Source organism: Anolis sagrei, chromosome 2 (genome assembly GCF_037176765.1).
Source record: "Anolis sagrei isolate rAnoSag1 chromosome 2, rAnoSag1.mat, whole genome shotgun sequence".
Taxonomy (NCBI): Eukaryota; Metazoa; Chordata; class Lepidosauria; order Squamata; family Dactyloidae; genus Anolis; species Anolis sagrei.
The window spans coordinates 20,394,709-20,410,153 of record NC_090022.1 but is presented as its reverse complement, the minus strand read 5'-3'; the positions used below and the strand labels follow the sequence as shown (position 1 = coordinate 20,410,153).

General features: G+C 42.1%; 1 protein-coding gene across 3 annotated transcripts in view; it reads right to left on the bottom strand.

Moving 5' to 3' along the window:
- Positions 1-15,445, bottom strand: part of LOC132765201 (zinc finger protein RFP-like) — a 63,511-nt gene that overhangs the window by 38,494 nt on the left and 9,572 nt on the right. For 2 of the 3 annotated variants that reach the window (XM_067463325.1, XM_067463324.1), the window contains exons 2-6: positions 14,316-14,411; positions 10,631-10,861; positions 9,439-9,461; positions 3,820-3,935; positions 197-245 (exon numbers count right to left, since the gene is read on the bottom strand). In XM_067463325.1, the coding sequence (XP_067319426.1) occupies positions 197-245; positions 3,820-3,935; positions 9,439-9,461; positions 10,631-10,861; positions 14,316-14,411 (515 nt within the window). The remainder of the gene's footprint in view (positions 1-196; positions 246-3,819; positions 3,936-9,438; positions 9,462-10,630; positions 10,862-14,315; positions 14,412-15,445) is intronic. The other variant, XM_067463326.1, reaches the window with a different exon arrangement.

Here is a 15,445-nt window from a genome sequence, read left to right as displayed (position 1 = left end):
GTAAGCCATGGGGATTCCTTTGCCCCTACTTTGTGAAGTAGTTGGCATGGAAACAGTCTCCAAGAGTGACTATCAGTTGCTCACTATTTATTAACTTGTACAATACAACACATTGATATCAAACTCATATTCTACCCTACTTTTATTTTGCTTTAAAGGGTTGCAAATGCTCTATCTGGCGGAAAAATAGCCAAACCTGTCTTGCTTTGCTTTTGGAATTTCTGGGGTCGGTGGCACTATAGTAGCTAGAGAAGACAAGGACAAAGAGAAACAATTAATATTGATGCATACATATTCAAAAAGGAATATCTGATATTTCACACTGCACAGAAAGGCTTTCTGTTGGTCTAACTATCACAAGCACAGTTTTTGAAATTATGGGAGAGAGTTTTCTAACAGATTGCTCCCAAGCTATGAATGTTCTTCCGTAGGTGGCTCAATTGGTACCCCTTCTGCTGTTTACATGGGCAGGCAAGGAACTTTTATTTCAACAGGAATTTGGCTTAACTTATTGCACAGGAAAGGGTATTTTAAATGAAATTGACTGTTTCCAGAATCATTGAATCAAGAGCCCCGAGTCCCCTCGGGGAGATAGGGCAAGTTATAAATAAAGTTTTATTATATAATTTTATTATTTACCAGCCCAATCTAGTCCAATTCCATTCTACCATGTAGGAACACACAATAATAGCACTCCTGTCAGATATTCATCCAAACATACTTTGCTGCCAAGCAATGCTTACTATCTGGAGGTTTTTCCTAATGTTTAGGTAGGATCTCCTTTCCTGCATTTTGAATCCGTTCCTCTATGTCCTGGTCTCTAGAGCAGCAGAAAACAAGCTTGTTCCTTCCTCAATATGGTGTCCTTTAGACATAGTTATCATATCTACTCTTAACTTTCTCTTCTCCAAGCTCCCTAAACTGCAGCTCATAAGGCTTGGCTTCCAGACCTTTTACCATTTTGGTCACCCTTCTCTGGACATGCTCCAATTTCTCAATATCCTTTTTGAATTGTGTTGCCCAGAAACTGAACATGCTCTTTCAGGTGATTTCTGATCAAAGCAAAATAGTGGAAATACTATTTCCCTTGATCCAGAAACTATATTTACCCTATTGATGTAGTCTAGAATCATTTAGCTGCCTCATCTCACTATATCCTTTAATTATGCTTTCACTGTGTTTTAAACTTATTTGAATTTGCATTTTAATTTGGGTATCAGCAGACTTTGGGTATTAGCAATTTATCTACAGTAAATAATGGATAAAGCTAAAAAAAATAATCACAGAGTTGGAAGAGACCTTGTGGGCCATCCAGTCCAACCCCTTGCCAAGAAGTAGGAAGTCATTAGCTTACAGTGCCTGCAAGTTTCAAGTAAAAAGGAACAACTGTATCCAAGAAGTCCAATTATAGTCCCAGTCACTGATACATTGCTGGGAAATGCCAACTCCACACATCAGATCGTGTACGAAACACTGCTTTAGCCTATCTTGCTGTACTGCATGTGTCTGTCTGGTGTAGGGAACTATTTTAATTACCAATGGTTGGTGACAAAGAAAGGCAAACAGTCTCCGTGAGTGAAGCAAAAATCCTTCTATTTTCAAGTGTGGCCACACTAGGACATACAGCCAAACAAGTCAAATGTCTTTCAAAAAGGTTGTGTGTGCCATTTGATTTTTCAGTTCTTTCTTATACACTTTTCTTGCTGTGTCATGAAACAGATCCACCTCCGGAACAATGTTTCAAAAACATGTTCTTTCACCTTCTTGTCACTTCGGTGCCTCTAAAACTGATAACCTTCTACATACTTAGAGCAAACATACATGTTATGACTTCAGACTGCTTCTTGGATGTCAGCCTGCCCTGTATCCTTGAACCACACAGCATCCTGTGCTTTCCAAATACTTTTATCTCTCTTTCCCTTTTGCTCTTCTGTAGGCCAAAGGACAAACCTCTCTCTTAGGCTTGCATTTCAGCATTTTTTAAACATTTTTTTCACCTAATAAGCTCCACTCACTCCTTCACTGGGACCAACAAAATAAACAACTACTTACAGACTCCATTACTGAGCGTAGGGCCAATTATCCTTGGATGCCTTTTGCATGAAGAAGTTTTCAAGAGATCGCTAGAAAGCCTGATATGTTTACTTACAAAATTTTTGCCTGAGATGGTTTCTTTATTTTACATATTGTGCACATTGTTAGAGTTGGAGAAAAACCTGCTGAACTTATGCTCTTTTTATAGTACATAACCTTTTATTTTCGTTCTATTTTAAAGGAGAAATGGCCAGGAACATCTGATTTGGTCGGACCTCTCCTGGAATACCATGTCCAGTTCTGACCAACACAATTCAAAAGGGATATTGACAAACTGGGATACATCCAGCGGATGATGATGATGATCAAAAATCTGGAGATCAAGCCTTATAAAGAACCATTTTGGGGGCCAAGGTATATTTAGTTTGATGGAGGAAAGTCTGAGGGATTGACTATACCTGCAAATAATCCAGCAGCAATTCAAAGTATTCTGCTTCAGATTCATCTATATATCCTTTAGCACCATACTTACTTGTACACCATGTTAATGTTGTATCAATGGCCAAAAATTCCCATTCTCAAATTCCCATTTTTCCCCCTGGAAACTACAAAGTACGTTTTAAAGTAACACCAAATAGATTTAAATTACAAGAAAAATATGCCACCTTAGCATTGGGAAGAACTTCTTGACCTTAATTGAGATATTGACAAGCTGGAATGTGTCCAGAGGAGGGCGACTAAAATGATCAAGGGTCTGGAGAACAAGCCCTATGAGGAGCGGCTTAGGGAACTGGGCATGTTTAGCCTGAAGAAGAGAAGGCTGAGAGGAGATATGATAGCCATGTATAAATATGTGAGAGGAAGCCACAGGGAGGAGGGAGCAAGCTTGTTTTCTGCTTCCTTGGAGACTAGGACGCGGAACAATGGCTTCAAACTACAAGAGAGGAGATTCCAGCTGAACATGAGGAAGAACTTCCTGACTGTGAGAGCCGTTCAGCAGTGGAACTCTCTGCCCCGGAGTGTGGTGGAGGCTCCTTCTTTGGAAGCTTTTAAGCAGAGGCTGGATGGCCATCTGTCAGGGGTGATTTGAATGCAATATTCCTGCTTCTTGGCAGGGGGTTGGACTGGATGGCCCACGAGGTCTCTTCCAACTCTTTGATTCTATGATTCTATGATTCTATGAATTGCAATTTAACAAGGGAATAGATTGCCTGAAATGGTGATGGACTTCCTCAAGGTCTACATTGGTCTTGTGGTCCCTTCCCAGGCCAGTAGCCAGGATTTTGATTCGGGGCGGGGGGAGGGGGGCTGAGTTTGATTGGGGGGGGGGGCTGAGTCTGAGTGAAAGAGGGTCTAGCCTAGCAAACCTTTTGTATCGTTACCCCAATACCCCCATGCATATGGGATATATTGAGTATGGTGATCAGATCATGATATGAATAAACATAACAGTTTAAATAATGCACCAGTAAGGCCTTCTCGCGGACCATCATGAGAATTTCGGGGGGGGGGGGGGGCTGAAGCCCCCCAAGCCCCCCAAGCCCCCCCCCCCCCGGTTACATGCCTGTCCCTTCCAATTCCAATTCCAATTCCAGTAACTTCTTTATTGGAGACTTAAATAGTTTCTAGGTTCCATCCAATCAATCTTCATGTTATGAGTGATTGTATTTTAGCAAATCAATTTAAATGTCAAGAAGGTTGGGATATAAATTTAATTTTTTAAACTAAATCAGATCAACTATGTTTTAAACCTTGTTTTGAAATTCAGAATTCATTATTCTTTACCTTTGAATGTATTGATGTCAGTTTGCAATCTATTGTGGATTTTACCAAAACGTTCAATACATTTCCATTGACGAAGAAATAAAGCTCGAGGCACCTCAATTTTTTCCTTCTTATACCTGTGGGGAAGTAAGTGAACATTATTTTTCCAGATAGTTGTTTCAGCAAGAAAGTTGCAGGAAAAAGTAGGAACATTAGGGTTAGACATGGCAGAGAAGGTAATCAGTTAATCCATGTATTGTCCAAACTGGCTGTTACAAAGAGCAATGATAATTTGGAAATGTTGCCATTTCAGAAAACAGAAGACAAATAAGAAACATGTACTCTACATATTTGAATGCACCGATTATTGTTGTGGTGTGCTTCCAAGTCATTTCCAATTTATGACAACCCAAAGGTCCCTCTACCAAAGGGTGTTCTTTGCAAGATTTGTTCAGAGGGAGTGGGTGTCTTAGCTTTCCTCTGAGGCTGAGATAGTGTGGAGAGAAATTAATATAAAACTATCGTAATGGCTGCTTTTCATGTCAGATTTTCATTCTACAAGATGGAAAGTTTATTGCTCAGAAAACATAACAGAAAATCTTTTCTCAGGAATCCATGTCAACTCAAGGAATAATTGGTGAGAATATTTTAAAAATGCCAAAAAGGATATTATTATTTATTTATTTTTAAAAAAAGATCAAATTTACTACAGAAAAGGTAGATATGACCAAAAAGGAAAAAAAAAAAAACAATTAAGGAAGAGGTCAAATAAGAAGTGAGCTGCGACCCCTTCTACACTGCAGATTGCAGATTATCTGCTTTGAATTGGATTATATGGCAGGGTAGACTCATATAATCCAGTTCAAAGCAAAAAATGTGGGTTATCTCTTTTGATAATCTGGATTATATAGCAGTGTAGAAGGGGCCTGAGATTGGCCCATTTGATTCAATCTGAAACAATGTGAGGAATGCATTTCCAACTTTTTATCCTGTTATTGAAGCATAGTGTCTAGATCTAGGGAAGTAATGCTACCCCTCTATTCTGCTCTGGTTAGACCACACCTGGAATATTGTGTCCAATTCTGGGCACCACAATTCAAGAGAGATGTTGACAAGCTGGAATGTGTCCAGAGGAGGGCGACTAAAATGATAAAAGGTCTGGAGAACAAGCCCTATGAGGAGCGGCTTAAGGAGCTGGGCATGTTTAGCCTGAAGAAGAGAAGGCTGAGAGGGGATATGATAGCCATGTATAAATATGTGAGAGGAAGCCACAGGGAGGAGGGAGCAAGATTATTTTCTGCTTCCCTGGAGACTAGGACGCGGAACAATGGCATCAAACTACAAGAGAGGAAATTCCATCTGAACATGAGGAAGAACTTCCTGACTGTGAGAGCCGTTCAGCAGTGGAACTCTCTGCCCGGAGTGTGGTGGAGGCTCCTTCTTTGGAAGCTTTTAAACAGAGGCTGGATGGCCATCTGTCAGGGGTGATTTGAATGCAATATTCCTGCTTCTTGGCAGGGGGTTGGACTGGATGGCCCATGAGGTCTCTTCCAACTCTTGGAGTCTATGATTCTATGACCCCTGTTAACCCCAGGACCCCGAAACCCAGGGCCATGGTCTTGCTAGCCAAGTTCAAGGTGACCTTTCACTCTGAAACCTAATTTGAGCTAACCCTCAAAGATAGCATTTAGCCTGGAAATCCAAGTTTCACAAGCAGTCAACAGGATGGAACATAGGAATACCCCATCGCCCCTTCAGGCAGTAGGTTTAATCCCCTAACAGTGACATCAGTGAGTCTAGAGGAGCGGCCGGGGGAGGATGTGGCTGCCCCAATCAGAGCACGAGCCGCTCAGCCAATGAGCTAGAGAGAGGCAGGCAGTAGAGGAAACAATGAAGAAATGCCTAAGTGGCTCAGTTCTTGTGGGTTTTTTTGGGCTATATGGCCATGTTCTAGAGGCATTTCTCCTGACGTTTCGCCTGCATCTATGGCAAGCTTCCTCAGAGGTGAGGAATCTATGGCAAGCTTCCTCACCTCTGAGGAAGCTTGCCATAGATGCAGGCGAAACGTCAGGAGAAATGCCTCTAGAACATGGCCATATAGCCCAAAAAAACCCACAAGAACTGAGTGATTCCGGCCATGAAAGCCTTCGACAATACAATGCCTAAGTGATTTGGATTATGAATGGTCCTTCCTAGACCTTGATGATAAGTGATCAGGAGGGATGGCTTTGAGCACTCCAGCCCTGATCCTGACTATTGACATGAGTCTGAAACAACATCCTTGTCTGGCAATATTAACTTTTTTTGATAAGATCTTGGATCCCTTTCCAGGGATGAGGAAGTGGCTTTGTGGAGAGAAGCAGCTATACCCCCTTTTCCTCTCGGTTGGGAAATGTGTAGTTGTTGTTCATTCCTTCAGTCGTCTCCGACTCTTCATGACCTCATGGACCAGCCCACGCCAGAGCTCCCTGTCGGCCGTCACCACCCCCAGCTCATTCAATGTCAGTCCAGTCACTTCAAGGATGCCATCCATCCATCTTGCCCTTGGTCGGCCCCTTTTCCTTTTGCCTTCCACTTTCCCCAGCATAATTGTCTTCTCTAGGCTTTGCTGTCTCCTCATGATGTGGCCAAAGTACTTCAGCTTTGTCTCTAGTATCCTTCCCTCCAATGAGCAGTCGGGCTTTATTTCCTGGAGGATGGACTGGTTGGATCTTCTCGCAGTCCAAGGCACTCTCAGAACTTTCCTCCAGCACCACAGCTCAAAAGCATGTATTTATTTATTTATTTAGAGTTTTTATATACCGGTCTTCTCCACCTCCTAAGAGGGACTCAGGCCGGATTACAGCATGAAATTCATATACAATAACAAAATACAATGCATCCTCGTAATACGATAAAACAAATACATTAAAATACAATCATAAAAATTACATGAGCCAGGTCGTCAGGTGAAATCACAATTCGTTGCCATTCTTCCATGTGGTCAGTGTCATTGCCTCAGTCATCGAAAGCCATATTCCAAAGCCAGGTTTTTACTTGTTTTCTAAACGACAGGAGGGAAGGGGCAGATCTGATCTCTAGTGGGAGGGAGTTCCAGAGCCAAGGGGCCACCACCGAGAAGGCCCTGTCCCTTGTCCCCACCAGATGCAACTGCGAGGGTGGTGGGACCGAGAGCAGCCCCCTCCCCCAGAAGATCTTAATAACCTTGATGGTTCATAGGGGAGAATCTGTTCGGACAGGTAAACTGGGCCGGAGTCATTTAGGGCTTTATAGGTCAAGACCAGCACTTTGAATTGTGCTCGGAAGCTAATTGCCAGCCAGTGGAGCTGGCGTAACAGGCGTTGTGTGCTCCCTGTACCCCGCTCCCGTTAGTAATCTGGCTGCCGCTCATTGGACTAATTGGAGCTTCCGGGCAGTCTTCAAAGACAACCCCACGTAGAGAGCGTTGCAGTAGTCTAAACGGGACGTAACCAGAGCGTGGACCACCATGGCCAAGTCAGACTTCCCAAGGTACAGGCGCAGCTGGTGCACGAGTTGTAATTGTGCAAAAGCTCCCCTGACCACCACTGAGACCTGGGTTCCAGGCTCAGTGATGAGTCCAGGGTCACTCCCAGACTGCGAACCTGCGCCTTCAGGGGGAGTGTAACCCCGTCAAGCACAGGCTGTAACCCTATACCCTGTTCGGCCTTTCGACTGACCAGGAGTACCTCTGTCTTGTCTGGATTTAGTTTCATAATTACTTTATGTCAAGTAATTACCATGTCCACTAGCCTCCATACCTCAGGTGGTCTAGTCAAAAGACTCTCCGAAGCCCAAGGAAGGAGCTATTTGTTTATTGTCCATGCTTAAGAGTCTTTGCGAAGTCCATTGTTTAGATAAGATGACCCAGGAAGTCTTTCAACACCTGGATCCTGAGATCCTCGGCATAGTTCATGAAGAGGTCACCTTGTGCAATATTTTATATAGACACACATACATATACTAAATGGGGATATGGGCATATACAGAGTTCATATGGCTCCAGGTCTCTGTGGCAGGCGCCACTTCTCCCCTAAAAGGGCTGGGTTGGGTTCCCCCAAAGAGCCCTGAGGAGGGTGGTAATGCCCAGAATGGAGGAGGAAGCCCCACTCTTTCCCCAAAAAGGGGGGAAAGGATGCCTGGGCGGATGGCCGGGCAGGGAAGAAGCCCCTCCTCACATGGCTGGCCCAGAAAGAGAGGCAGAGGCCACATTCACATTGAGGCTTCAGTGCAGGAGGTGAGCAGAATTCTGGGAAATATAGTTTAGGGTGGGGGCTGTTGTATCTGTTGTAGGGGTCCTCACCTTCCCAAACCACATTTCCCAGAATTCTGCTTACCACCTTGTGATTCCTCCTCCTCCGCCATGTTCATCTTCTAAAGGGATTTTGAAATAAAAAGGAATTGTTGGGAGTTGAATCAACCCTGTGAGGTAGGCAAAGTTGAGAGGCAGTAACTCCAAAGCCTTTTTTCATGTAAGGAGCGACTAGAGGAGCTGCAAGTTGCTTCTGGTGTGAGAGAATTGGCTGCTTGCAAGTACATTGCCCAGGGGATGCCCGGATGTTTGATGTTTTATCATCCTTGTGGGAGGCTTCTCTCATGCCTAGGGAGCTGGAGGTGACAGAGGGAGCTCATCCGTGCTCTCCCTGGATTTGAAACTCCAACCTGTTGCTCTTCAGTCCAAAGTTTACCTAATAGTTTTACTATTTTTCTTATGGTTGTTGTTATTTCAAAGGCCGGATGAGCATCTATTGGAGGTGATTTGATTGTGTTTGTCCTGTCTGGCAGAATAAAGGGGGCCAGACTCCCCCTGTGCGCAATTTGTTAACTTCATTATAGTAATGAAGTGGAGACTTAAGCTATTTTAGAAACATTTTAAAAATGATTCTCCAACTCACCCCCACCCCAATTTTGTAAAGAGTACTGAACATTTTTTCATTAATCACAAAGGCCTAGTACCCATCCATCTGGCTGAAAAGGGGGAGTAGTTTTCTTTTTGTTACGGGACTAGCCTGCTGCCCAGTAGGAACATAAACATATCTGAGCTAACAGGGATTTCAAAGGAAGGGTTTTTTTTTTTTTGTCATGTCAGGAGCGACCTGAGAAACTGCAAGTCGCTTCTAGTGTGAGAGAATTGGCTGTCTGCAAGGACGTTGCCCAGGGGAAGTCCGGATGATTTGATGTTTTTATCATCCTTGTGGGAGGCTTCTCTCATGTCCCCGCATGAGGAGCTGGAGCTGATAGAGGGAGCTCATCCACCTCTCCCCGGATTCTAACCTGTGACCTGTTGGTCTTCAGTCCTGCCGGCACAGGGGTTTAACCCACTGCGCCACCACCGGGGGCTCCAAGGAAGTTGGAAGGAGGGATTAGCTGAATGTTAGTTAGAATGGGTTTTCTTTGTTTCCTGTAAGACTCTGAATAAAGTTGTATATCCTGGAGATCTAGCCTGTGAGTAATGTTTAATTCTTAAGAGCCCTCAGAACTGACAGAATTTCTATAATTGGGAGTTTAGATGAGATCACAAAATCACACATTTGAAATAGCCCTAAAGATTCTTTGTTCAGCCAAGGAGAGGCAGGATATTCCCCATGTCCTCCAGCATTTCCTTTTAAACAATCTACATACCTTTTCAAGGATTCTTTGACATCCTAGAAAATAAAGAAAGAGAAAATCAGTCACATGCACCAGATGGCCCAAAGACTTCTAAAGAGACATATCCTGTAACACTTCCCACATTTTGACATAGCTGCACCATTTTTGCTGGACTTTAAGAATTCATATTATTTGAGACTTGGCATGATTCTTCAACAACTGCAAAGTGGCTGTGATCCACCATTAAAGGGTCCCTACAGTTTTGACCAATGGTGAATTGAAAATGCATGTGCTTCTTTTTGCATTCCCAAATCCCCTTCTGATTACAAGTGAATACCAATTTGGACATTCAGGCAACATGGACAGTCACATGATGTTGATTTGTACAACAGCATATACAGTAGTTTTAGATTGTGTTGTGGTGAGCTTTCCGGGCTGTCTGGCCATGTTTCAGAAGCATTACCTCCTGACATTTCACCCACATCTATGGCAGGCATCCTCAGAGGTTGTGAGGTCTCTTGCAAATTAGGAAAATTGGGTTTATGTATCTGTGGAAAGTTCAGGGTGGGAGAAAGAACTCTTGTCTGTTTGAGGTAGGTGTGAACTCCTTTGTCCTAGCTCCCAGCAGACCTCAACGTCTGAGGATGCCTGCCATAGATGCAGGTGAAACATAGGAGAGAATGCTTCTGGAACCTGGCCATACTCACAACAACCCAGTGGTTCTGGCCATTAAAGCCTTTGACAATACAGTTTTAGAATGATTTTTTAATGCAGTGCATCAGGATATTTGGAGTTTTAGGAGTAAGGAAAAGAATGCTGAAATTAGTCTATACACAAATTGATAAGGAATACAAGTAACACAAAACAGAAACAAAAGGATTTCTTGAAAAATCAGAATGTTTAGTTCCTGGATAGCTGGACAGTTCTCTGATAGAATAAATCAGAAAGTCGTAAGAAAAACCATTAAATTTCATCATAACTTAGCCTTTAATGCAGGCCAAAGTAGCACTCACTGAACAAATTTTGCCAAGAAAACTACATAAGAAGGTTTGTCTTAAGGTTGCCAGAAGACACACAATTGCAAGGAGAAGCACTGAATTAGTGCATTTGCTTAGTAAAAGCAAGAGTCTCTTCTCAGGTTCTGGCTTATATTTGAGTATATGCAGTATGTCTCTGTATATACAGAAGATCCAGGGACAACTTTTTTTTCCCTACCAAAGCTTACCTGCAACAATTCATTTTCTGGCTGGTTATGTTTTTCTTCCATCTTCTTGATATCTGTCTCCACAGAGGACATTTTCTCAGAAAGTCTGGCAGTCTTTTCATTACTGATGTTTTGAATCTCTTTATTCAGACATTGCAACTGAGTCAGCAAGTCCTGTTCTTTTTTGTTTAGGATTTCGTGCAGTTGCTTAAATTCAGTCACTATTTTTTTTATTTTTGTTTCAATGTTTTCCTGTAGTGAAAAAGAAAATAGGGAGAAAGATCAGCCTTAGAAGTTTCACTCTACACACTCACACTTCTGAACCATAAAGTGGGGAACATACAATCGTTGCAACCCAACCACCCTCCCAAAAAACCCAACCCTGAAGAACACAGAATCATACTGGAGGACATATTAAAATTGTGAATAATCAAATCTGAAAAAGTAAATGTACAGATGTGTGTGGGGGGGGGGGAGGCGACTGTATTGTCATCATCAAGATGGTTATTATTATTATCTAGCTTTCCTCACAATAATGGGACCTAAGGCAGCTAACAATGCATTCAAAAGCAAAAGTATGAGTTACTGTTTTTATAACTGACTAGCTGTCCCCTGTCACGTGTTGCTGTGGCCCAGTCTGTTGATCTGGAAAATAAAGTAACGAGAAAGTGGTTGGTTTCTAATATATGCAATTTCTTTATGCTTGTGGGTAAACAGTATTTCTTGCTATTTCTTTGTCAGTGTTGATGTGGAGATTGTCTGGTTTGCCCAGACATGCAAGATATCATTGTCCTTTAAGGGTTCATTTCAAATGTATGATACTATATCTGTGTGTGTGTGAATCATATCTATCTATCATCTATCTCTATCTATCTATCTATCTATCTATCTATCTATCTATCTATCTATCTATCTATCTATCTATATCTATGGCTGGATGGCTCTTTGTCAGGAAGACTTTGATTACGTTTTCTTGCCCTGATGAAGGGAGTTGGATTGGATGGCCTTAAGTATTTTCTGTTGGTCATGGGGGTTCTGTGTGGGAAGTTTGCCCTGATTCTGTCGTTTGTGGGGTTCAGAATGCTCTTTGATTGTAGGTGAACTGTGAATCCCAGTGACTACAACTCCCAAATGTCAAAGTCTATTTTCCCCAAACTCCATCTGTGTTCATATTTGGGTGTATTGAGTACTTGTGCCAAGTTTGGTCCAGATCCATCATTGTTTGAGTCCACAGTGCTCTATAATAATAATAATAATAATAATAATAATAATAATAATAATAATCCTTTATTTATACCCCGCTAACATCTCCCGAAGGACTCGGTGCGGCTTACAAGAGGCCGAGGCCAGATACAACAGTAAAACAGTAGCATAACAAATACAACAATAAGTAAACTCATAAAACAAAGCAATAAACATTAAACAATAACACCACGACGCAGTTAAAATCTAATGATTAATTTTTTTAAAAAATGCTGGACATGACCAAGTGAAATGGATAGGTTTTTGGAGATAGATGTGGTATGCAAATAATCTTAAATCTCTAGTAAAGTGCTCTCTGGATGTAGGTGAACTACAACTCCCAAACTCAAGGTCAATGCCCACCAAACCCTTCCAGTATTTTCTGTTGGTCATGGGAGTTCTGTGTGGGAAGTTTGGTTCAATTCCATCATTGGTGGAGTTCAGAATGCTTTTTGATTGTAGGTGAACTATAAATCCCAGCAACTACAACTCCCAAATGACAAAATCATAATTTTTGAGTGATGGTCACTCCTTGTGTAGTGAGACGTTTTGTTGCCAAATTTTGTGTGATTTCATTCATTGATTCTTTTGTTTATAAGGTACTCATTATGCACAGAGCATTTATATATATATATAATATATATATATATATATATATATATATATTAAAATGTATAAATATTAATCATTAAAACATTCATTAAAAACATTATATAGCAAATATTAAAAGCACTATTCTCTATGAGAACCACTGTGCTTCAATAGTGATTGCTTGTGGAGGTCTGGGGATAAGGTTCAATGCCTTAAAGTTCAAATTATAAACCAGAGTGTCTTCACCACCCTGACACAAAAGCTGTTAACTGCTATTAATTGTCAAACCAAATATGGGTTTGAATACTTACAAAACGTAATACTTTTACAAGTCTAGACTAAGCATCACTTATCCAAAATGCTTGGGACGAGAAGTGCTTTATATTTTGGATTTCCCCCCAGATTTTACAATATCTGTATTAGCATATACATATAGCATGAGATATCTTGGAGAAGGGGTCCATGTCTAAACATAAATTATATTTATGTTTCATATAAATCATAGAATCATTGAGTTGGAAGAGACCTTGTGGGCCATCCAGTCCAACCTCCTGCCAAGAAGCAGGAAAATTGTATTGTCGAAGTCTTTCATGCTGGAATCACTGGGTTGTTGCAGGTTTTTCGGGCTATATGTTCACAGCCCCTGATTATGCTTGCCATAGATACAGGTGAAACGTCAGGAGAAAATGCATCTAGAACATGACCATATAGCCCGAAAAACCTACAACAACCCAGCAGGAAAATTGCATCCAAAGCATCCTTGACAGATGGCCATCCAGCATCTGCTTAAAAGCCTCCAAAGAAGGATCCTCCACCACACTCTGGGGCAGAGAGTTCCACTGCTGAACAGCTTTCGCAGTTAGGAAGTTCTTCCTAATGTTCAGATGGAATCTCTTTTCCTGTAGTTTGAAGCCATTGTTCCACATCCTGGTCTCCAAGGCAGCAGAAAACAAGCCTACTCTCTCTTATGATCCCCCCCCCCCCCCCCATATTTATACATATTCATCATGTCTCCTCTCAGCCTTCTCTTCTGCAAGCTAAACATGCACAGCTCTTTAAGCTGCTCCTCATAGGGATTGTTCTCCAGACCCTTGATCACTTGAGTTGCCCTCCTCTGGATACATTCCAGCTTGTCAACAATTCTGGACACCTTCAACTGCGGTGTCCATAATTGGACACGTTATTCCTGGTGTGGTCTGACTAAGCAGAATAGAGGGTAGTGTGGCTTCCCTGGATCAAGACACTAGACTCCTATTGATGCAGGCCAAAATCCCATTGGCTTTTTTTTTGCCACCACATGACATTGTTGGCTCATGTTTAACTTGTTCCTCACAAGGACTCCCCAAACTCCACCATTGTTCAAACATGGGAATATTGAGTATTTGTGCCAAGTTTGGTCCAGATCCATTATCGTTTGGGTTCACAGTGCTCTCCGAATGTAGGTGAACTACATGTCCTGTAAATCACTGTCAGTTCTTCCCAACCCCCTCCAGTATTTTCTGTTGGTCATGGCGGTTCTATGTGCCAAGTTTGGTCCAGGTCTGTAATTCGTGGGAGTCTCAGTGGTCATGGAAATCAGAGCCGAATCAGCTGACAGTGCTGCAAATCCCATCATCCGTTCTCCATACTCCACCAAGCATATTGTTTTTGTGATTAATCACTATGATTTAAGTATGTTCAATTTGTAACAATGAAAATACATCCTGCATATCAGATATTTACATTATAATGCATAACAGTAGCAGTTATGAACTAGCAACGAAAATATGGTTGTGGGTCACCACAACATGAGGGGCTATATTTAAGGGTAAAGGTGTTAGAAAGGCTGAGAACCACTGGCTTAAGTAATGTTGTTATTGACTTAAATACCCACCAACAGTCTCTGCATTTCAGTTTCCACACTTTGTTTATAAGTCGAAATGTCTTGTCTCTCTTTCTTCAGAATTTTCAGATGATACCAAATTTTATTCTAGAGGGGAAAAAATGAAGACATTTCAGTTAGGTCTAGGCATGTGCAATGATGGCAGGGTCTTCTGAAAGTCCAACAAGACAGGGATCAAGGAGACTTTTCTATGAGGTAGCAGAAGAAGGAGGGAGCACTTGCACTTTTCATGCGGCCTTCTGTGTTTGTTTAAACCTTTTCTAATCGTAATGAGTTCATATGAAGATGCTTTTGTAACCCCTTTCAGTTACTGCATTGCTCCAGTTGATGGGGAAACCTTAAGGAAGGTACAGTATGCCTTCCACATTTGCAGTTTTATTCACATGTTGTTCTCTTAGGAATATCTAGATCAGTGGTTCTCAACCTGGGGGTCGGGACCCCTGTGGGGTTGCCAGGGAGTGTCAGAGGGGTCGCCAAAGACCATCAGAAAACACAGTATTTTCTGTTGGTCATGGGGGTTCTGTGTGGGAAGTTTGGTCCAATTCGATTGTTGATGGGGTTCAGAATGCTCTTTGAGAGTAGGTGAACTATAATCCCAGCAACTACAACTACCAAATGTCAAGCACCGGGATTGTGACACAGCTGGCTGAGTGTCAGCTGCATTAAAGATCACTCTGACCAAAAGGTCATGAGTTCGAAGCCAGCCCAGGCTGGAGTGGGCGTCCAGCCATTGTGTAGCCCGTTGTCGACCTTTGCAACCCGAAAGACAGTTGCATCTGTCAAGTAGAAAAATAAGGCACCACCTTGTGTGGGAGGCTAAATTTAACTAATTTATGAGGCCATAAAGAAAGAAGACTCCGGGGAATGTGGAATGCGGAAGAACTTCATCGGTGTCGTTGATGGACGATGAAAAGCAGCAGCTCCCCTGGCGGCCAGAAAAAAAAAGTTAAATAGCCTTTGTCTGTTAAATGTTGTTTGTCAAACTGGCATTGAATGTTTGCCATATATGTGTTTACTGTAATCCGCCCTGAGTCCCCTGCGGGTGAGAAGGGCGGAATATAAGAACTGTAAATAAATAAATAAATAAGTTTATTTTTCCCAAACTCCACCAGTCAGGCCCA